Genomic DNA, 24,551 nt, shown 5'->3' with positions numbered 1-24,551 from the left:
AAGTAGAAATGCAATAATCTCCAGATGTTCAAGGCTCTTACAGACATCCTTCATTATTCAGCAAAAAAAGTGTTCTAATGCACTGATTGATTAAGGGGAGGCAGCTAAATGCACACCACGCTTTCTAACACAGACTGGAAATCCCACTGAAACACACAGAAGTTTGTGTCTGTGACGCGACGAGATGTGAGAAGAGTTCAGCGGGTGTAGTGAGCGCTTGTGATAAGCGGCGTGGGTGGGCTTAGTGTTTCTGCTTACAGGATCCCACCGACACGTCTGGGTTTTATTACGCGTCAGAGTCACACAGATCTGACTGAGCACTGCAGATGGATTGAGGGAGACGGGGGATGGGATAACTATACTCCCCAGCTCTGACTCTCTCCCCCCCTTTCTCCAGCTGATGTAATAATCTAAAACGGTGGAGTATAATGCGGATCCATAGGAGACGGGAACGTGTTCCCTCCCTCCCCTTCCGCACTTCCCCTCCATCCCATTATCTGTGCAGTTTTTGCAAAAAAAAGAAAAAACAAACAAAAAAAAATTTTTTTTCTTATCTGGGAAAGAGTAAAAAGTAAAAAAAAAAGAAGAAACGTCACGCACACATGCGCATACAGGGAGCCACACTGACGCATCTTTTGTTTTCCTTCTCTCTCACTTTTTCTCTCTCTCTCTGCCTCTCTCGCTCTCTCAGCTGGTCTGAGGCATGCCTATAGCGGACGGTTTGCTTTACCGCATTCAACAGTGTTTTCCCAATCGGAGCAGAGTTAGAGCCGTGGAAGTAAATGAAAAATTGCGACAAGGAGGTAAAAAGGGAGACTGGAAACAGTTTGGAACGTTTATTTAAAAATTTTTTTGGGGGGGGCTTTCTAAAACAGAAAACTCTGCAGCGCTTTGGACGATGCGGACTGAGAGTTCTGGAGCTTCAGATGAGAAGATTTAAACAACAGAAGCTGTAAAAGACTTTTTTCCACCCCCACTCCCCTCCTTTTTTTCTATTCCAGCGGATTGCTTTCCCCCCTCTTCCTTCCCTCCGTCAGGATTTTTGCCACCACAGATCAGTAGAGGGTGTCAGATCTTTCTCGGAGCGGCACACTGTGGGGATGAGCGCAGCCTTCGCGCTCGCCTTATTGTGACAAAAAAAGGGGGGTGGGAAGGGAAAAACAAAAGCATAAGAAAAAGGGGGAGCAAAAAGCGGTTGACGAAGTGTAAGGAATGTGAAAGAAGGGGATGCGGGTGTTTCGGATCAGCTGCGCAGGCTGTAAATTCAGCACCAGAGGGGGGGAGGAGAGAGAGAGGAGAGTGGAGAAAGGGGGGGAAAGGACAGATCCCGACGCCGCAGCGCGCCGCACGACTCCGGGAGATTTCTTCAGCTTTCCATCAGCGCGCCAAGGTCAGTGTGAAAGGAGGCAAGATAAATAAATAAATAGATTACATATATGATGTGCTGGAGACTGCTGCTTTTGCCTGCTGCTTGCTTCGATCGGAGGATTCACTCGACGTGAAGGGAGACGATTTTTTATTTATTTATTTTTTGAATTATTATTCCAGAGTCAAACTGGACGTCTGGACGCAGCCTGGATGTGCTCCTCATCTCCTTCCTAAATGTCTCCGTCTCCATCCCCCCCCTCCTCCTCCTTCACCGCCACCTCTCGCTGATGCAGACTAGATTCGCAGCTCCTACATGTCTTGAAAGGCGGGAATGAATCGTTCGCGCTGAGAGGAAAAAAAAAACGGAGGGGGAAAAAATGCTGCTCTGGATCATCCTGCTGAATGCGGCTCTCTGCGTTGCCAGCGGAAATGTCACCAGGGAGGTTTGCAAGGAGAAGATCTGCTCCTGCAGCGAGGTGGAGGGTGACCTGCACGTCGACTGCGAGAAACGGCACTTCAACACGCTGCGGCACCTGACCGGCCCCAGCTCTCACTTCTACCACCTGCTGCTGCACGGCAACTCTCTGTCCAGGCTCTTCCCCAATGAGTTCGCCAACTTCTACAATGCTGTGAGCCTGCACCTGGAGAACAACGGCCTGCATGACATCGTGCCCGGCGCCTTCCTGGGGCTGCAGTTGGTCAAGAGGCTCCACATCAGCAACAACAAGATGCGGTCTTTCAAGAAAAGCACCTTCCTGGGCTTGGACGACTTGGAATACCTCCAGGCGGACTTTAATTTGCTGAGGGACATTGACCCGGCTGTTTTCAGGGACCTAAACAAACTGGAGGTGTTGATACTAAATGACAACCTCATCAGTGCTCTACCTATAAACGTGTTCCAGCACGTGCCCATCACACATCTTGATCTGAGGGGGAATCGGATCAAGACGTTGCCTTATGAGGGGATTCTGGAGCAAATACCCGGTATCGCAGAAGTGCTGCTAGAGGACAACCCGTGGGACTGTAACTGTGAGCTACTGTCCCTGAAGGAGTGGCTGGAGAACATACCACGCAACGCCCTCATTGGGAGGGTGGTCTGTGAGGCCCCAACCAGGTTGCAGGGCAATGACCTGAACGAGACCTCGGAGGCAGAGCTGTGTCCATCACAGAGTGGGGGTGGAGATAGCAGCCTGGCAGCTCCTCCCACTCAGGAGGAAACCTCTCGCCCCACGCCTTATAAGCCCAGCAGGAATGGTAGTGGAGGGCCCCCAACGCCTGGAGCAAATGGCTCTAAGAGCCACTCCAAGTCCCGCGAGAACTGGCAGCTAAAAACAAGGCCCACTCCAGTGATGGCTGGGGCAGATGTGAACGGGGATGGCGGCGGAGAGCAGCTGCGCAACGTGACGTGCCCACAGCCATGCAGCTGCAAGCTGGTGGGCTCCAGACAGGGGCTGGGAGTCAACTGCGAGGGCAAAAAGATCGAGAGCCTGGCCGGCCTCAAGCCGAAGCCCCTGGCCGCCCACGAGCTGAACATGAGAGACAACAACATCCATGCTGTGAAGAGGAACCAGCTGCTTGGCTATTCCAGCCTCAACCTGCTGGATCTTGGTGGGAACAACATCAAGGTTGTTGACAATGGCACGTTCCAGAACCAGAGCGAGCTCCGGTGGCTGTACATGGATAAGAACTACCTGGATACGCTGATGGCAGAGATGTTTGTGGGCCTCGTGAATCTGGAATATCTCAGTTTGGAATACAACGACATCCAGCTGATAGTGGCGGGTGCATTCAGTCCCATGCCAAACCTGAGGGTTCTGTTCCTGAACAACAACCTGCTGAAGGCTCTCCCTGTGGATGCGTTCCTTGGGATTTCTTTGTCAAAAATCAGCCTCCATAATAATTATTTCCCCTACCTCCCCGTGACTGGTGTGTTGGACCAGCTCAACTCCATCATCCAGATCGACCTGCATGGGAACCCGTGGGATTGCTCGTGCAACATTGTGCCCTTCAAGCAGTGGACCGAGAGGCTCGGGGCCGACGTGATTGTGAGCGATCTCAAGTGCGAGTCGCCAGAGGAGTTCTGGAAACGGGACTTCCGCTATGTGCGAAATGACCTAATGTGCCCCAAGGTGGGTGACGGAGACGCACCCGCTCCAGTGTCCAAGAATGGAAGCTACACCCAGGACTCTGGTGGCACGCGCTCAAACTCATACTTGGAGCCCAACCGGATGTCCATTTCGGTGCTTGTGCCCGGGCTGCTGCTCGTGTTCGTCACATCCGCCTTCACGGTGGTGGGGATGCTCGTGTTCATCCTGCGGAACCGGAAGCGGTCAAAGCGGCGGGACGGCAACTCATCCGCGTCGGAGATCAACTCCTTACAGACGGTGTGCGACTCGTCCTACTGGCACAGTGGGCAGTATCACGCGGATGGAGGCACCCACCGGGGTTTCGACTGCAGCACGCACCTCTCATCTGTGGATGATGCATAAAAAACAGAGTCTGGATTACAAACAGTAGACAAAAACTACAAAAAAATTGTTTAGGATTGGGGACAGACACTTGTTTATGAACATATAAGTCAGCCTGAAAGCTGCACAAGCCCCCACTCTGTAATATATGTATATGCCAAGCCCCTCTGGCTTACACCCTCCACTCCTTCCTCCCTCCTCCTCCTCTCTGCCGCAATCGGACTACGGATCTGGAGACAGAAAAAAAAAGAGGGAGAGAGGGGGGAAAAGGGAGCCAGGGAGAGGGTGTGTGTATGTATGCGAAAAGAGAAAGGAACGACCTGGGGAATGGTGCACGAACGCATGAATGTACATGTAAATACCCAGACTGATGTATCATAAAAATGCATGATGATATTTCCGCATGGTTTCAACAAGACACACGGCAGGGGAGGAACCATAACCACCAACCAGGAGGCAAACTCGACCCCCCCTCTCTCATGTTATATACCAACACAATGGCTATATATATAGATATTAAGAATTATATATGACTATTACAAAGTGCCATTTCTCTATTTTTGTGAACCTGCAGTTAGGATTTGTATTTGTTGTTTTAAAATTTGTTTTGAGCTGAAAGGGACGAAAAGAAAAAACACCTGGGGGAAGGAGTGATCAAAGTGAAGCTGTCGGTGCATGTTCAGTTTTATTACTGCCATTTCTGTTGTCAGTTGATCATCAGTTCATATTTGAGATTATTCACACTGTATGCTAAGTGGCAAAGCCAGTCCCAAGCATAAGCAAACTGAGCAGCTGCTAAGGGCCTCCAGACCAGCAGGGGGAACCAAAGACTGCTTGACTCCCCATGTTATATATGAGAGTAATTTAAAATTTATGATAAATACAGTTCCTAAAGTTAAACTGATTTAAAATTCTTTAAAATTTAACATTTTTATTTATGTAATCATCTTAAACCATTGAAAAACGTATCAGTCATACGACCTTGGACCGGCTCTGCTAGGTGGTTTCTGATTAAAATCCCCACAAGTTTGCAGTATGGAGGTCCAAAAGTGCCATAATTCCCAAAATAAATAGTAAATTAAATTCCTATAAAATGATTTTATGGTACACAACATTGCATAAATATTAATATAAATTAAAAATATGTATATTTTAACATTTATTTAGATTTGTTTATGCCATATAAAAATATTTAATGTATATATTTAACAAATTATGGCACTTTTGGCTCTCCATTAAGGTGATCATCTCCTTTTATGAATGTACAAAACATGAAGACTTAGAAAAAAGAAATACTGTTCATTTTTTTAAAATTGTGTGCCAATTGTTGAAGATATTCAGACATGCAGATGAGCATGACCAATTAACGTCACTCAGAAGCTTATGCTGCAAAAGTTCATGTAGTTCCAATAACAGTTATGTGGTTCCTTTTTTGTGTGTGTGTGTGTCAATGAACATAGCCTGCTTTTGGGTGAGAGGAAGAAGATAAAAAAAATTAGTTAAATTTGGGGAGGGGAGGGTTTGTACCATCATATTTTTTCAACAACTGCGCAAAGAAGTGTTTCTGATTACTCATTGGATCTGTGTAAAGAGGTAGACGAACATGCATTAGGATAGGGTGCTTGTTTTCTTTTTAATGTGATAATAAAAAAAGAGTATTCCTCCACACAAAATAGCTTATGGCTGTGATTCACTCTCATCATATTGTGAGCTTTTGTAAAGCCATCTTAATCCTGTCCGAATACGAGAACTGTAACGGGCTGCATTTACTGCAAAACAGGCTGTAGTTAGGGAGAGGGGGGGTGGACACGTACACGTACACTTACATGTAGGTGATTAGTTAATGCAAGATGCCTTCTTTAAAGTCAGCATTTTTGAAAACTTGAGATACTCCTCCTGTTGTGCCAAAGCCTTGGTGTGGATTTGCAGACTTGAAGAAAAATGGATCTACTTCCCTAAATTTTACTCCCCTTTTTTCCTTTTACTAAATACACAACTACCCAGCGGCTTGTTACTAGTGGGTTTATATATTTTGGTCCAGCCACCTGATTTTTCCCTTTCTTCAAAATTTCCCTGTGCAGCCACATTGGGATTGGAGGGTTTGGGGTTGTTGCATTGTGGGGAAACCATGACTCTATACTGTGGGGTATTAACTGTGCCACAGAACTACTGATGATGATTTGTCATGATTTTCAAACGCTGTGTTTCAAAGTTACATTTATATGCTTTGCGATATTTGACCTGCTTATATTTTGTTAAATAAAGTGTGGTTGAGGTTGAGTAAAAAAGGACATGATGTTTGCTTTTAGTAATTTTTCATTGCAGTGACGTGCCTGCCCATGAAATTCTGTGTTTTTGGAGGTTTTTTTTTTGTAGCTTACTGCTATGCCACTGAGTATTTTGTACCAACACTGCATCAGTTTGTACAGTTACGGGCAACTAATGATGATTCTTAGTTATGCATAACCATTAGAGTGGAGATGCATCTTAAATATTTGCTTTCATATTTTGCAAGAGGTAATTAGCCCAAACAGAGATCAGAAGCACAGTCGATTGAAATAGGACGCAATATAAAATCTAGAGTTAATAATATATAATTACATTTTACATGAGATTTTAACATATTTATGATTAGTTGCCGCAATGATTCATCAAAATAGGACATTATAGTAAATAAGTTTATATGCAATGGTTAAGTTTACAGTCAAATTTCTGCAGAAAGCTTGTTTAATTTATTAAACAACAAAACAATTAATGATTTATAAAAGTTTAGATCATTGTTGCATTTATGTTTGTAGGTAAATTAGACAGAAGTCTGTAGAGTTAACAAAATGTTTGTAATTTAAAAAAAAAAACAACTGGTTATTTGTTTGTACTAGAAGCTACAGCTAGTGGTCAGCCTGAGTGGAGCCAGTGGCGAAAGTCCTGTTTTGATTACCATAAATTTTTAATGTATAAATTATGAGTCTTGAACGCACTTTCTTGCTTGTATTTATCAGTGATTTTGAAAACTCTTAAAGCTATTCAGTAAGAAATAACGTGCAAGGTCATTTTCCGCTTCACTTACCAAATCCATATAATAGAAACTGAAACATGTTTGGTTTGAGTAGGTTAGATGTGGTTTAAAAAGTAAAATACATATGTATATCAAGTTTTTATCCTGATTTACCAATAAATCATCACTTCAGCCGGTTCCAACTAGCAATTCAGATTGTAGTTTGTTTTACACGTTTATGAAAATGTTTCCATTAACCACTGTGACATTTTTGAGGTGGGAGTTGTTGTAAAATGGTAAAAAAATATTTGACTATTGTCCTCTTCAGACAAGCTGTGAGCTTTAGCCTGCAGTAAAAACTTAAAACCTATCATCTCGAAAACCCACTGGGAATAATCTGCACTGTACCTTTAAATAAATCAACCCATCGTTGGGTCCTGCTGCAGTGCTAGCTCTGACAATCCAACATCAAATTTGCCAAACGACACACAAGAATGTGGGTGTGTGGAAAATATGGGCATGTTTTATATTCAAAATGGCTGATGTCTGAGTGTGATAATCATCGATCCTAATGCCTTTAGATTGTATTTTTATGATTCAGAGGAGAACGGGGTAACTTCAGCTGCTTTTATTTTCTGTATAAACACCGCAAACCATTACGTGTGATGGAAAATGGAGATGAATTACGCTCTGCGGCGGATACTGTATGTAATGTCGGGTGATGCTGCTTCAAAAACATTCCACTTCCTCTGCTTGAATACATTAGAGGCTGTCAGGTGCTCGGCTGCCGCAGTCCTGGATGAGTCAGTGAACAACAGTGGGGCCCATTCATTAATGCGCCGGATAATAGTTGTTGGGAACACAGCGGAGCCGAACAGCCTCGTTTACATGCCGGGCACACAGTGCTCAGATACTGTTGTGGCCCAGAGGGCTCGCCGTCGCACATGTGAACCCCCGCACCACCTCCACTTCCACCTCCACCCACCCCTCAAGGAGCTGGCAGTTGACGCAACACTTCCAGCAGGGATAACATCATCCGCACCACCTTATTACACCCAGCTTTGGTGTTAAATCTTGAAGGTCTTGCTTTTGAATTCGGTCAAAGTGGGTTTTATCCCCAGAGGATATTTGGAAGGGGGTCTGTTTTGGCAAGGTGCGCCTCCCTGTTTGGGCGTAAATAACCGCGCACCTGTGTCTTGTTTGGCTTATTTTGCACATTATGTCCCATAATGGCATTGCTTTACTTTCAGAGTATCCAATTTATTTTTTTGTGTTGCAGTTCTTTTCGACATGACAGTATTATGTGATCAAAAACAATTGCAGGGCACCTTGGAATTTCTTTCTTTTTTTTGCATATTCATTATGTTTGGTGTCATAAATCAAGCAAAAACATTATTTTGCAAGAGAGAGAGAGAGAAAAAGACTTGCTATCCTTTCTTTTAATCTGACGCTGGCTTTTATCTGACACCCACCGGTCACATTCAGCGTTTCAGCTCTTGTTTAGGTTTTGTCTGAAATCCCCCAAAGATTTTAAGCTCGGGTGTTAGCTTTTGTAGTGAGCTTTGATGAAAGTCCCATGTGTTGCACTGAAGAGCTGCCAGCAGTCGTGCACTTCCAAACTCTGCAGCCTCTGCGACTGTTGCTGTCGGTATTACCCCACAGGGGTGTGTAGCGGTGATAATCTTGCGTTATCCCTAAGGAGTTATTGGTGTTGCTGCCAGATACTTTTATTATTATTATTTTATTGAGTTACTTTTTTTGTCTAGTGTATTGGTCTCAGTGACTTGCTTTTATTAGTTCTTAGTGAGAAACAGTCTTGGGGTTTAGGATTATTACCCTTTAACACAAAATAGTTTCTACATAAAGAGGAACACATGGGTATGAAATCATTGAGCTTGCAATAACTTTCAGAGTGTAAACATATTACGCAAGCAAAAAAGACATCTTAGGAGATTAAATGCATTTGTGCTTGATGGGATTCTGCTGGTAGCTTCAGTCAATTCCCATCTTTGGTGGATTCATTTCCAGAGGGGCTAATCAGTCCTCTATTGTTGTATATTTGGCTTCGTGACAACCTGGCTACAGCCCGTCAAGGTTGGATCTCTAGCTCACTGCGCCAAAGCAGCAATCAAAGAAGTGCCTCTAGTAAAAGTTGCATGCGTTCGATGTAGCGATTCCACTCTAACAGCTTGCATGTGCTTGGGAAGACTTGCAAAGCCACTTAGATTAAATATTTCAACCCTTACTTCTATTCCGGCATCTGCCAGGCTGACTAAAGTGCAAATACCCTGAGTAATTAAAAGGATCTCTGCTCATAAGTGACCCAGATCTGGTGTCAACTCATTGCACCCTGGCCTTAACCACCAAGAGGGGGCCTTTAATCAAGATGACTGAACGATCTGCCTCCAGCTCTAAGTAATACTCTACTTTCAGCCCTCAACCCTTCCCCCTCGCCTACATTTATCGATTAATCCATTGATTCGATCCTGCTGGCACATGCACGCCCATCCCTCACCAACGTTTCAAGCACTATCTGGCCTCAACCTGATCTGATTAGGTTTGTCAGATGGGAGATGTAGAAAATGAGGTTTGTTTGCACTCATAAATTAAGGATGTGTACAATTTGTTCAAGTAAAACGAGCCTGTCAGGCATTTGAATTGGCTCCGACTAAACACAACACTGCAAAACTGTTGAGTCATTTTTCCTTTCCTTATAGCTCTCTTTCCAAGGTGGCAGACCTCTAATGTGGCTTCGGTCAATAGCTTTCTAGACTTTCTGAAGGTCTTTCATCAACAATTTTCATTTTTACTGTTTACCGCTTTCTGTGAAAAGTTTAGGCTTTGTACTTTCTTTGAAAAACTCCTTAGGAGATTCCCAAATAGCTAAAGCATAAAACTAGCAGAGAAAGGATCAACAGCAGGGTGATGTATGGTGTCCCAAAGCACCGGTGGTTCAAAGAAAACTGTCTTTTGAACATTGGTAGAACATTTGCTCAAGACCTTATTAAAGGACTTCAAGACATCTTTGAAAGCAACTTGTAAAGGAATTAGGCATGGTTTAAAACTACAGCTCTGCAAGGCGGCTAGACATTTTAAAATGTCATCTGGGACACAATAAAACCTTTTGCAGATGCTAATAGCCTCTCCGAGTCTAGATACACTGTGGCTTTTGTGACATTTCTTGCAAGTAGAGTTGCACACCCACAACGGAATGAGTTGTGTTGAAGTAATTCTGAGTGTAAATAGTGACGGTTTATGTTCAGGGCTGCCTTGTAGATTGGAGAGCCTAAATTCATTCAAGCACCTTCGTCACAGATACAATTTCTATTTATATGAGAAGAATAATCAGCCCTTGGCAACAACAGACCTAATGGTGAACCGGCCTGCTTTTCCCCCTCCTCCTCTGAAGGTAACGGCCTCAGAGGAGACATAAACCACCCAACGACTGAGATTGTAATTTCTTTTGGGAGGGTTAGTGGCACCTTGTTCCTGCTGTGGTTATGCAGGCTATCAGAAACCAAGGCAGCACAAATTCAAGGCAAGAAAAAAAAATTGAGGAATGTGATTTTCATTATATTACAAGAGTAATTGAACCTGAAAGACATCGTGAGGAAGATTTGACAACTCTGAATCGGCCTTGGTGTTTTGTGGAGTCATCTTCAGCCACTATGAAGCTTAATTTTTTTCCTCACATTGTCGCATTTCGTTGAAATGTAATTTGTGAAACACATCTGAAGAGGAGAGTCATTCTGCAGCAACAAGCAAAACTTTCCAAAATCTAAAGCCACTGATGTGAAAGAAATATGTGTCTATCCCACAACCAATTATTTTTTAATGACACACCAAAATAATTTAATATCAGAAAAATAACTTGAATTCATACAGAATGCAGTTTTCAGATGATAATTTACTTTATTAAGGGAAATAAAAGTGACTTAAACCAATCTGGCCTCACATGAAAAAGTTATTGAACCCTACATGTAATAACTATTTTGTTTCAAACTTGGAACACAAAAACTGCTATAAATCATTTGGGATAATGAGCAATGTGTGATGTATAGTTCTGACTGACTCCTATTTCAAAAATTATATAAATAATCCAGCTACCTAAGGGGTTACTCAAGCATGAATGACAACTGGATTCAAGTCTGTGCTTTTTCTAGGTCACTACAAAACCGTTATTTTGTCTTTTTTGAAAAACTCTGATTTGAACTTGCTGGTGTGTTTTAGTGCATAACCAAAGTGTGCTTGAGGTCACTAACTAATAGAGACATTTTTATTCAGAATTTTTCTGATAGAGAGAAAAATCCATAGGTTCATCCATTATTGCAAGTCTTTTAGGTCCTAAAGCAACCTAAAACCAAAACCCTACCAACACCACATTTGATATTATTATTTTATTAGTTTGTTTTAATAAAACAAAACAAAGATCTTTCAAAATAGTCCACATCATCAGGCATTCTTCTTGGTCAACTATTGTAGAAACAAAAACACTAATTTTGTGACCCTTTACAAATAATTCAATGTCTGCAACTTTGTTTCCCATCTGTTCTCAACTGACTTTAGTTTCTTTTTGATGTCTTTTAGTCTATTTCATATTGCCAGACAGGTACTATTTCAGTGGATCTTAAAGGCAGCAATCAGGCCTAACGAAATCGAACTCAGTGTCCTAGAAAATGTGGTGACAGGTAACTGACGATTAAAATAGGGGATAACTTTTTCACATTGGGCTATGTTGGTTTGTGTAGCCTTTTCCCTTAGTTTCTGAAATCAGCTTGAAAACTGCTTTTTGTATGTCATTGGGTCATCGTTAACATTAGAAATTGCTTAATAATCTGAAATATTTGAGTTTGACAAGAGGCTGCAACTGCTTTCTCACTGCAGATAGCATCTTTTTAAGCAAAAACGGAACATTTGAGAATGTACCCATATGTTTTAGCATAGAAATCATGAAGACAACAGTAACCTAAAGCAAAAGAGTTTTTAAAAGAACAAGATGAGATAATGGGTTTCTTTCTAAATCTGAATGCTTATCTCTCTTTACCTAAAGCTTATGAGATGTAGCTTGTTTGTGTGACCTTTTCTTTTAGGAGAAATAGGAACTCTGCCACTTGACTGCTTGTGCTGCAATAATTTATTTTTGTGAATTTTTTCATTTTACAGTATTACCTGAATGTGTTTTAAGACCTTTTTTGTTATTATGACTAATATTTGAGATCTTTTTTATATTAATATACCACTTCTGCAAAAGTTTCACATAAGATTCAGTTGTATAATTAACATAATTATACAACTTATAATTATGTTATAATTATATAAACCTGAGAAATCAAGTGATTTATAAAGCACTGATTATTTCCATCATTGTGGCGAAGTTCTTCTTGATAGCTGGAGATGATCAAGGACTCCGCTGCCTTCAAGATTAATGCGCTTCCGGCAGTGACTGCTGCAAGTCAAAGATAAGAACGAAGCAAAAACAGCTAAGATAGGAATTGTTGCCCAGAGGGTTAGCACCTGCAACAGGAAAACGTAAAACAAAAAGAACATTTTTATGAAAAAAATCATTTAAACTGTGGGTTTTTATTGTTGTAATTTACCAGTAAAAATAATCTCATTAAAGTGTATATAGTCTCACATAGTATAACATTACCTTAAAACAGCAAAGTTGTCTTTTAATTGCCTGCTTTGATAAAGCTCAGATTCCTTGCTTCAACTGAATAAGTGAATTCAAGATAACGTTGATATTTTAGCGCTATAATTAAGATGCTTTTCAATTTTCTTCTAGCCTAATACACAGCAACTTTTGAATATTTATAGTGCAAAATGTATACCACACCAAAAAAATGTGGGATTGTATTGTAAATTTTGACTCTGCACATAAAGTCTACCACTGAAACTAGAACTGAATGGGAGAAAGTGTTAGTAGTTGAGAGCAACATTGCCTGGTGTTTACATCACAGTCTGTCTGCACTGTTTGGATTATAGTTAAGATATTTCTGAGTGTAATTTGCACTTTGACCTTGTCCATGTGTCCATTCATTTGGTCTGTTTCCATAGCGTAATTTAATCAGCTATAGAAAAAGCGATCGATGGAAGGCTATTCAAGGGCCAAGGGTCTTAACTTAACTTTCCAGAAATTATTGTAAAGCTCTGGCACATTAGCTGTGATTTTCCAAATGGCACTTCAGGTAATTTTTATACAAATGGACATAATTACCCACCTAAACTAACTCAAACTTTTCTGAAGAGCAAAATGCCGCAATTAGAGTGACAAACTCGCCGGCTCTTTTGTTATCAAAGCGGCTTCATTTCAAGGATACGCTGCTTTTATTTAAATGAGTCATTTGTTTTCCGAAAGGAGCATAATGAAGAGGTTTAACAAAAAAGCTCTCGGATATGATAATTATGGCAATCCTAATGAATCCCTATGAGATATCTAAATGCAACGTTTCCAAATCAAGACACTGTGAACCTCCATGTTTTGTGTCCAAACTGCGTCCTCAGCCTAATTAGCATTCGGCAAGTGGCCGGAGTCACTTTGAATCAAACATTATCAGGTTTTGGAGGTGAAAACATTCAACTGTTTTCCATTGCTACACACATTTTTTTTTATGCTCTTAACATTCCTCCAAAATAGCTCAAAACATTTGTAAAAATGCACAGAAAAACTCAATTGCATTGTTCTTTAACTCTTTGGACCACATACAGAAACGTGTTCTCTCTCAAAAAGGAACAGCCTCACTACACTGAGTATTTAAAATGAACAGTCAAACTGACTGTATATATTTTCATATTTTAAAACAGTACTTTCTGGCAAAACAACATAAAGAAACTGTAGCTGTCCATTCAGGTTTTCTACTAACTGATAAAGGATAAAAAAAAAAATCCCCTCCATAGGTTTTTTCCGCCAAGTCAGCAAACTGTGAGTGATTTGATTTGGATCTGAAAAACTCCTGTCCCTTCTGCAGACCAATTCTATCTGTCTCATCAGGAGCTTATCAGCTGTGCTGCCATGACTAGTTTGAAAAAACACTCTGAAATTCATCCGGTAACTCCATATCCAAAATTGCGTGGCAAACGGGAAAAAATAAATACTTCTCTTTTGGATCCTCTTGTAACATTATGATAACATTACAGCATGATATGAAGCTCAAAAAAGTTGATTTTACATGATTAAGTTATTTTTTGTTAGTTTTTTTAAACCAAACTGTTTCCCCGACGTTGCCACATAGTGACAATAATATATAGACTTCCAGCCATATGTGCAGAAAATCCGCACATGTGGGCTTGAGTCTTGGTTTATAGAGGGCTTACAGACACCGACGTCTTTATGTTTAGCTGTGGAGTCAAACAGGTGCTTAGATAAACATTCAGTTCTCAAGAAAATACGTTGTAGTTTAAGAAAAACAGACATTCGAGGTGTATGTCGGGAGCAGCAAAAGAAGAAAACACCATGACTAACCTTACATGACAAAGCTTCCCTGACACTCAAATGGCGCCTTAAAGAAAAGAAAGGCAAGCCAAATCTTCTATTCACAATAAAATTTTCCACGTCGAGCCTCAAACAGAACGATGGAAAAGTTGTGTAAAATGGAAAGCAGGCTTTCAAGGTTTTGCTTTTCACTTTTACCAAGCATGCTGTTTGCAAAACACATTGGTTTGAATGAATGCGTTGATTTCTTTCTCTTTAGTCGTGTTTTGACAGCCGATCGATAAGACACGACTGACGAGAGCGCGGAGATTTGTTTATTCCATTCTGAAGCTTTATCGTGGTGTGATCAAAAACCCTCTAATTCTTTCCTGTTTTCAATTAACCTCAGATGAGCCACAACGCAACTTATTTATGATGTCTTTACTTCTATGCCATAAAGCAGAAGTGCTGTGTATAAAATTACGTTATTGTTTCCAAAGCAGATGTAATAGACTTTCAATTGCGGCCTGATTAGAAAGTGATTTTTTTTTTTCTTTTTTAAAGCAACTAGGATTCAATGATTCTTGAAAAAAATCATAACTAAAATGCTGCTTGTTTGCAGGCTTTCACGGAGCACAGAAAAGAGGAAAGTCTGAATGATTGTGTTTGGCGATCGCTTAAATATTTGGTGAAATGAAATTGAAGAAAAGCAAAAGAACTCAGAACTGCTTAATAGTGAAAGAGCCAATCAGTAGCTGCTTTTCCATTGACCATAAAACTGCGTGACTTGCAATTACGAAAATACATGATATTGGAAACACGGCACTTTTGGAAAAAAAAAAAAAATTTAAATGACTTTTTTTTGATTGGCATAAAACAAGAATAGAAACACTTTTTTTTCATTATGTTTGTATACAACAGAGATATACTCATTTATAGGCACAGATCTACATTAGACGATGTGCTGCTGGTTCCAACACAGGTCTCGTAGCGTCACACAGTTAATCGAAAGTTGAGTTTTGTCATTCAAAAGTGTTAAATTCACTTTTAGCTGTTGTTTGAAATCGAAAACTACAATTTCCCCAAAACGACACATTCATATGCAGCCAATCCCGAGTATAAAGAGCTGGTCAATTCAACGCTTCAATAAGACTCCGACATGCTGTGGCTGAAATATAAATGTAGGTCATGGTGCGTCCATGATTTTGAGTGATCTATCACGTGAACATGCAAAATTGTTTTTGTCAGCACAATATTAAAACAGTTTTGTGCACATTTGTAATGGCAATGCAGTGAGTGAGGCAAACTGGAGAAAATGGCTTTAATTATCACATCAGTGTCCAGACCTCAACACCATTGAGAATCTTTGGGAATTGACGTTGGGACATTGCAGAAGTTTACGCGTTCTGTCATCAAATCTAAATGTTCAACAAAATACTAGGATGTTTGACCCCTTTTAAAACATTTTTTTGGTGGTGATTTTTGTATCATCAGTTACATCCTGATGTGTGTAAAGCCTTAAAAGGATGAAAATCTGTACATGGGCGGTTATTTATTCCTGCGCATTGACTTTTGCTGCTTGTTATCGGAAGCTGTAGCTGCGTTCCTGCATCTTTGAGTGCATGCAGAAGACGCTCTTTGTCAAAGCTGCTACTGCTTTTCAAGATATCTCCCTTTTCTTCCCTCCTAACGCCTGAAAGACTTTTATTGTTAAATCAAAACAAAAGCATTTTCTTCCTCAACTTTTCTCATCCAAAACTAAATATGACTGGAACAGCGAGGGAATTGTTATTTTGCACCCCAGGCTAAAAAGCCAGCCGGTGTGGCACTTGTGCACAAGAGATGAAGCAACAGGGGTTTGCTGCACAAAATTCATGTGGATAGAAAGGCAATAATTTCAGAAACAATGTTTCTGGCAATTTGCACACGGTTTTGTTTGGGGATTTGTTTGCTGGCTATTTTCACTTGCCAAGAGCTTTTAGCTGTTAAATAACTTTCAGCATTATTCAGATGTTTTTATTTCAACTCTCCGTGCTGAAATTAAGAGGAAAAACTGGAAATGTTACCCTTGACCTCACCCCCAGAGTGAGGTCAAGGGTGCAGAAACACACACCCACACACGCCAACAACTACAATGCGTCCGTCTTCTTTTTTTTTTTTTTTTTGTATACACACAAGTGGGAAATACAAATGCATGCTGGATAAATGTTGTCCTTAAACCTGGCGGCCTACAACCGCTCAGCAAATGCCAGCTGGGTCAACAGATGCCCTGGGCATTCAAGCCCGCTCTCGTACAAAGAACACTAAAGCAGTCGCTTCGGCCACACACACACACACACACACCCACCCATGCCTGCACATTTTGAGCTGTAGTGACAGCAGATTAAGAGGTTTTATCTTGCTTTGTGTTCGCAGCGCTGGAATTCCAGTTAGCAAAGCGGTGGCAGCCCGGAGCTAGAAGGGGTTTGGGTTGCGGCTCTGCTGCAGATAAATCTGCTGTGGTTAAAAGGGAAAACATGTATTACACAAGATGAAGCGAGTGATTGCAAACAGCAACAGGAGCAGGGTGGAACAGTGCTACAGTTTGGACTGATTAAAGTGCCTTTCAGATATGCAAATTTGGTATTTGCAGCCATGACTGAAAGAAGGTTCACTCTTGTTGAATTTCCATACAGAGAATCGGAAAGCTACCCAACAAATGAAACCAAAATGTAAAAACAAAAAAACATTAAAAAAAACTGTTGAATGATTAAATATCATTAAGTGTGACCATCTCTATCAATGGAAATTTGAGCAATTTGCCACTCTTGAACAAATGAACGTGTTAATGTGTCAAGATGGAAAGACAACTAGTGGACAGACGTGGGCTAGGTTAAGAAATTTAACTCATGTTATGAAAAAGATGATACTTATTAGCCATGTTTCAATAAATTGTCATGTGAATTTTGAGCAAACCTTTAAAAATGTTACAAAAGGAAAACGCAAATTGGGCATAATTTGCATAATTTCATCACAAAGCACAAAAAAGTTTGAGGGAACCTTGTTTTTTGCAAAATTGAGGAATCTTTATTGAATTTTACAATTTCCATAACCCTTATCTAATGGTTGATTGACATAATTAAAATAATGTAAGTTCTTTTTTTTTCTTCTCTGTAATTAAGACCTGAGTTGAAATTTTTAAAGTGTAAGAGACCAATATCCAGCATGTAGCATCACGACTATCACACATCAACACCGCAGATTCACATTGTTAGCTATGACAGAAACAAAAAAATTTGTTTACTCTCACAGACAAAGCATTACATGTTACATCCACTCAATCACCCACGCTTGATGAGAGTGTAAATGCTGTGCCATGTCAAGTCCAATGAGACCAACTGGGTTCACTGTTCTGACCACAGGATCTTCACAGGAGCATCTGCGCCTCCGTTTGTACCGGCTGAACCTCAAAGCCACAAGTCCTACACATTGTATCTGGTGATTTATTTCTTTCTGAATGGCAGCTACATCAAAAAAAGCAAATCTGGCTTTTTCCCACCACTTCTTATCAAGCAATCTTGTGTTTTGAGTCACTCCGCGTTTGGGAAGCCCTCCAAAAAACACGCAGTGGTTAAACAACTTTGCTCTGAGAGGAGATGCTCAGGGTGATTCAGAGAATCAGACAGCAGCAGTGGGAAGGAGAATAACAATGCCCAGAGCCAGGTTTTCATGTTTAATACTGCTTTCCAAGCCTCTGTTAACCTTTCTGTTGGGTGTTACATTTGCGAGGCACAGATATTTTTCTATTTGTGTCTTTACTTGCTTTAACCGCCTCGTAATCTTCCCCCAGTCTCGTCTCGGCCAAAACACTATTTTGTTTCAGAAGATTACTCAGAAATGACGCGAAAGTGGCTCGTCCGACTGCCACTGCGGTTATTGGTCCTGTGGTCTGGTGAGCTGAGACGGCCGCTGATTCCGTTTCAACAAATGCAAGCAACATGAGAAGGCCTGCGGGGATAGAGAGTCGTAAAAGATAGAAGACTGGAATTTAGGTCCCAGTCCCTCAATCCCAGCGAAAAGAAAAATAGAAAAACCCACCAACACATATCCCTATTGAAACAATTCGACAGGTGTAACATCTTATGGCCTTCTCAATATTTTATATGTGAGAACTGTGCTGGCTGGATGTGGCGACATCATATATAAGTCACTTGGACCATCTGCTCAGTGCTATAAGAATCCATCTGAGGATAAATTAAGTTTAAGACTATCTCTGAGCTGGTGCTGTGTAGCACCCAAGGCGGTTTGTGTCAGATATGAGATGGAGTGATTTATTTTTTTCCAAAGGCAGAGTTGTTCTCTTGGACCTCAGCTTTTATTGATACCAGAATCCCTCATCAGTCTTCTTGCCATCAACAGACACATACCCGGAAAAATACCAGTATGACATATCGTTTTTTGAATCAGGAAATGGGCCAATTCTGATTCATTCCTTTTTTACTATGTCTTGCAAAAGTATTTTTGCTCCTTGTACTTGTTTAGATTTTATCTCATTAGGGATGACTTAAGTTGACAAAGTTTATCGAGCTGGTACCTGGTATAAAATTTTGATTGTTTGGAATCGTGATCATCTAATTGTGTTACCGCTTTGTATTTACACCACTAGCGAAACGGTTCCACAACCTAATGCTGGCACCACGATCGTTAACAATTCTTAGGTTAAACCCTGACTGTTCCAATGACTTTATAAATCTTTTAGACTAGACTACACCCACTATGTCAAAGTTGAGCATAAGACTTTTCGTAAAGATTTCATGGCTTGTTTTTCTTTTTTTCTTAGTCCAGACTGAAGTAATTTTCCTGAAACTTTTAATCAATTTCCTTCTATCTGAAGGTGAAAGTACAGGGGGGCATCCTGGGGTCTCAGAACAATACGTAGGAGGAGTATGGCATATGTCACAGCGGGGCGTTTTCCAGGCAGACCGTCAGTTCCCAAAACCACACAACAAAACAAACACACAAAAAAACGTGAAAGCACACACAGGGTCAGTGGGACCCCTGTCTGACCACACACTGGGTTTAATTGACCCAATTTCTTAACAACCATGTCTTCAGAACCCAAAACATGTAACAAATTCAGTCTTATTGGTAGAAAAAGGAACAGGACTAAGTGAGATAAAGAGAGAAAACCATAGTACAACTTGTCACTGTCTCTTCTTTGATGGCTGAATGATGGATGACATCTACTCTGACAACAGCAAAACACTGTTGGAAGTCACTTTCAAAGTACAATGTAATGTAATGTGTTCCCCTACTGAGGTCAATTACAGACTGCCATTCTCCTGTAACTGACAGCTAACATTTTGCCCTTTCATTTATGTTGCAAGTCTTGACTTTAGGGTTAATTTTTCTATGACAGACAAGCTGGAGGTAAAGGAATTCATTGATTGGGTGTAAAATTGAATAAAGGATCACTTGCGACTCATAAACTTTACAAGTGATCCAAATCGGTTTGGGTATTTCTTTAGCGCCCCTGGTCGATGATGTGATGCATTTAGAGTTGGAAAATGGCCCCACAAAAAAAAGAGGGGGAGAAAAATAGAGATGATGAAAGCCCTCAGCTGCACAGTTGGCAGAGGTTTTAGAGGGGAATTGAGAGCGGGTTGCTGCCTCCCACTCTTTCTCGTGTTCAGTCTTTGGGGCTTCTGCCTTGTCTCCCGGCCTTGTTTCCCCTCGTTTCTTCCCCTTCTTCATCTCTGACTCTCTTACTTGCTCCCTTGGTTTCTTCTCTCTCTCTCCCACTCTTTATCCCTCTGTATCTGGATCTCAGTCTCTCCCAGGGGCTTAATTTATGCTTGTGGAGCTGCAGAAACATAGGGATGACAGCCCACGCACTCCCCTGGTTTGTTAGCTAGCTAGCTTGTTGGCTGGTTCATCGACTGGCTTGGAGTGAAGCGTGTGTGTTCATCTGAATGTACCGCATGTTTGCTCTTACACAGAGATGTTTGTCTACCGTCCCTCTTTCCCTTCTCATTATTTTTCTCCTTTCAGAGATGTGCGGTTGGTTTTGTGTTGTTACAATCAATGTCAGGCGGTTTACGTAGTGCCTGCCTGTGCAGAGTCATTCGAAGCTAAAGATTGCTTGTATAACAGAAGACAGAACCAGCACTTTGTGGCAGAGGTAGGAGAGCGACTGTGATTAGCAGCAATTTGAAGGTGGAATTAGAGTCAGGTGTTTACAATCAATGGAATGAAAATCCGGTGGAAGTAGGCACTTGTAATTCATTTACAGCACAGAGGCCTATGAATGTGTGGTCTTCACAACACATGGCTTGTAATAAATTGAACCTCTTCTAAGTCATCACATAATGGCAAATCCAAAGAACAACATAGCCTTGGAGATCACCAGTAGGTATTCAAACAGATGTACAAATTAATCTCATACAGAGGGGAAAGAATGGAGATAAAATGTAAAGCAGTTGTGGAAGACGAAACATATTTTGTTAGATATTGTCAGAAAGCAACTACGGGAAGTTGGATTAGATCTGATCAACATGGTTGATTTTAGTTGCGACAATTAGTATGTATCAAACACATTCTGTAAATTCCAGAATAAAAGTGGCTGCTTTTCACACGCTTCGAACATAGATTTGCACAGTGTGATACTTATGGAGGGTCTGGGATTTTGTTTATGTGAAAAATGTTGCTCTTTATCTCAGGAGTCCATTATGCTGTTGTGTTGACTGCTGTGCTTTCTTCCCCTCTGTGTACTCTCTCTACAAATTGTGGCTACTTCTACATTATTTCATAGTCCTGTTTTACAAAACTAGTGCACTAACTGGGAGCGACAGTCAAAATCTTATTCTGATGCCAAAAATGTACAAAAGATTGAAAAGGCACACTGTGTTGAAATAAGACCTTTAAAACAGATACTTAAATCATAAGTATGGCCTCTCATAAAATATTAAATTTGCAGTCAGATGATATATCTAAAAATACTCTGTGATCTTTTGGGGGTTTTTTTTCTTAAAAGCTTCTCACTTAGCTTTAAGTTATTCTTTTTTGTCTTAAAAAACAAACACGTACTTGTAAAAACGTTTATCAAAACTAGCTAATGCATCTCAAATATAGGGAGTTCATAGAAATGTAATGGCTCAAACCAATGTAGATGAATTTATTTACAACCAAAACTTGCACTTTGTCAGTTGGTAATATTTCACCAACTATCTTTTTTAAAGAAATATATTTGTTTTACTGGAATTCAACACAATTAAGCTGATGAACTCCTAGCCAGCAGTACTTAATTACTCCTTCTCCTCATGACGTTTCCCGTGACTGAACCGGCTAGTCCTGAAATCCTAAAGAGGGGAGGCAAAGGCAGTGCCAGCAGTGATAGAGAAAAAGTAGCGTCTTGCCTGCCCTTCTTCCCAGCATCTCTTGTTTGATGCAAACAATGCAGACAAGGACACCCAGATGAAAATTAATTGAAACTAGTGCCGGTCTCAGCAAAGCCCCAAGCCGCAGGCCTGAAATGATCAAGGGGACTTACGGAGTGACTCACGCCCACGTTGCAGGAATGACTTTGATTTTATGCAGTCAGTCACACGTCCCTGTGGCTGATGAATTATAAAAAAAGTGGTGGGTGTCTGTATGCAGTATAAGTCTTATTCATGAGCAGGCGCCTGTTATGCATGATCTGGTAGAAAAGGAGTAAGCCGTCACGTGGAGGCAAGGAAAGTCAATGAAAACAACATTGAGCAGAAAGCAGTGTTTGTAACGGGTGCTGAACTTTGATTGGACTCATTGGGAATCTAAAAAATGATCCCATCGGTTTATATAAGATCCTCCCACAACTGGTGCCATTTAAGGTGTTTAACTTTCAGTGTGAAATCCATTTTCCAGTGTCGTCTTAAGGCCTCCCTCTTGTAGATGAAGACGAGCTTGACAAGGCGAGGTCTTTACAAATGAACTCTGCTCCTCTGTCTTTGAAAGCAAGTGCGAGAATGGCAGTTTGTGAGTGAATGATAGCGAGGAGCCGAATCTGAATTCAGGATGAGTGTCAGGTTAATATCCCCCCCCACCCGCTCTCTGCCGCGACTATAATTCATTCTCGGATCGCGGTGGAAAAAAGGGGGTACATGAAAGGCCTTTCCTTCCTCCTCCTGCTCTCATCAGCCGAAGCCCCGTACACATCCCATCGATTACCATCGCTCATTTTTTCCTCTTTTGTTTCTCCCTTCTTGTCCCCATTCAATCCATTTTCATTTCCACCCCCCACCCCCAGTTTCCTTTACAGCTGCTTTCATTTCAACCCTATCTCTCAATCTTCCACACAACCTCTATTCTGCAGCCTTTTCAGACAAGCTCTGTCTCACTTCCTCCACCTGTCTGTCATCTCTTCTCCTTTTATAACAAACTTCCTGTCTGACTGCTCCCATCATAGGAATGTTCTATTTTATTGGCATATTCTGGGTCTTTTCTCCTTGACCCACTTGCGTTTGTTCTGTCAATGCAAACTTCCCTCCCCTCAACTGTTCGTAGCAAAGCCCCCTATGGACCAATTAAGTCCTCCAGCTTGATATATTTTCCTACCCTACACATTCCTGTTGACCAGGCAGTTCAAGGGCCTCAAGGACTAAATAAGGAGATAATACACACTCGAGACAGACTTTAACGATATGGTTTTCAAAAGCGATTTATTGTTGATGTACTCGGGCTATGTCTTGCGAGAACTTTGGAGAACTTCTCCTAAGCTCACAATGTTGCCAATGTCTTAGATGCTAGCACTTGCCAACAAGCTGTAGTTGCTTTGGATTTAATGCTTTACAGCAAATCAAGAGGTCTAAATTCAGAAATAGAAGCCCTAGCACTGCAGAAAATCTTGGTTTTTTCAGAAAGAGAGGGTATAAAAACAATAATATAAACTCTCAGGGCATGTTACGCAACACACCAGGGTACAGCCACATTTGCTTGCAGCTCATTTTTCTTGCCGCACTGACAGTGAGAGACATTAGCGTCTGAGGCATGCACATCTTGTCAGGCTCGGAAGATTTTCAAATCACATTTAAGGCTTCAAAACAACAACGTTGAGAGAAGAACCCGTGGTAAATGCATGCTAGTGCACTAATGTGAACCTTAAGAAGAAAACATTGGACCCTTCCAAGTCATTGAACCTCACAGCCCATCGGAAGTTCTTGTGACTTGAAAGTGCTTGTGACAAAAACCGGTATTTTTCCTTCTCTTAACTTGTCATATTCAAAAAGCTGTCACAAAAGTCTATGAAAACCCCCTGACTGACAGTTCAAGCAATAAAGTTCTGCCTGTTACTGAGTTCCCTTTCCACAGTTAGACAACCACCTGCTGGATGTGAAAGATGACAGAACACCTACCATCCCAAAAAAGTCTTAACTTTTTTTTGTAAAGAATCATCTCACATTAGCAAGAAGTGACTCAAAGATGCTGTAGAGATCACAGTTGTAAAATGACAAACATGCTGTAAATGAATTACATGCTAAGAAAGGTTAAAAGATAGCAAATTCTCAAATAATTTGAAAGCAAAAACATGGTAGAACAAATTACAGATACAACATTTGTAAGTTATCATTTTGAGTACCGGATGATAAATGCTTATGTTTGACTCTGTAAATGTCTGGAAGAAGAAAGTAGACTTGGTTCCATATTACATTGAGTAGAAATTTCTAGGCTTCGATTTGTTTGACTTTGTTGCACTTCTACCACTCCACTCTCAAGTAGTGCTGAATTAGTTGTACCACAACATTTCTGATCATGAAATTACATTATTTTACTGGAAGTGGTGTGTGGGATCTTCTTGGTAAATCAACACCTGAGTTACTTACCAGGAAATTCAAATTATTGTTGTGAGAAGGGAAAAAAGAGTGATAAGGGCCTTAGAAGCATTTTGTTTTTGACAGACTTGATAAGGCACAACGTCTTAAAATAAGTTTCCACATATTCTGTAAAATCAGATGTTTTGTTGATGGATGGTTAGTGTTGACTTGCATACTTGAAAATTAGCTACAACTACTTTAGTAAAAAGATGCTGCATTGTGTTTCATTATAATCGAGCTGGGATTTATTGTGTATTACATTAGAGATCCTATTTTAGCATCAGTGCTTGTGACAACATTTAAAGTCTGATTAAAACACTAGGGCTATATAAGCTAAAAAACTGGTATAAACATGAGATAAATCATGTTAAATATTTAGGTAATTAGCTAATTAATTAGCCAGGTCATCCTTTAGTCAGTTATCACCCATTTCCTTTACTCATAGGAAATGGGAAATACTCATGCTAACTCCATCTAGGTGT

The 24,551-nt window shown here is 40.8% G+C and overlaps 1 protein-coding gene across 1 annotated transcript; it reads left to right on the top strand.

Annotated features, from left to right (window-relative positions):
* The first annotated feature begins 724 nt into the window (after positions 1-724).
* slitrk1 (SLIT and NTRK like family member 1) lies at positions 725-6,127 on the top strand. Its single transcript, XM_028011458.1, has 2 exons — positions 725-1,390; positions 1,549-6,127. The coding sequence occupies exon 2, from the start codon at positions 1,746-1,748 to the stop codon at positions 3,855-3,857; it is 2,112 nt and encodes a 703-aa protein (XP_027867259.1). The 5' UTR covers positions 725-1,390; positions 1,549-1,745; the 3' UTR covers positions 3,858-6,127.
* The last annotated feature ends 18,424 nt before the right edge of the window (positions 6,128-24,551 follow it).

The sequence above is a fragment of the Xiphophorus couchianus genome, chromosome 24 (genome assembly GCF_001444195.1).
Source record: "Xiphophorus couchianus chromosome 24, X_couchianus-1.0, whole genome shotgun sequence".
Taxonomy (NCBI): domain Eukaryota; kingdom Metazoa; phylum Chordata; class Actinopteri; order Cyprinodontiformes; family Poeciliidae; genus Xiphophorus; species Xiphophorus couchianus.
Note: the sequence above shows the minus strand (reverse complement) of the source record. Positions and strands in the feature narration are given on the sequence as shown.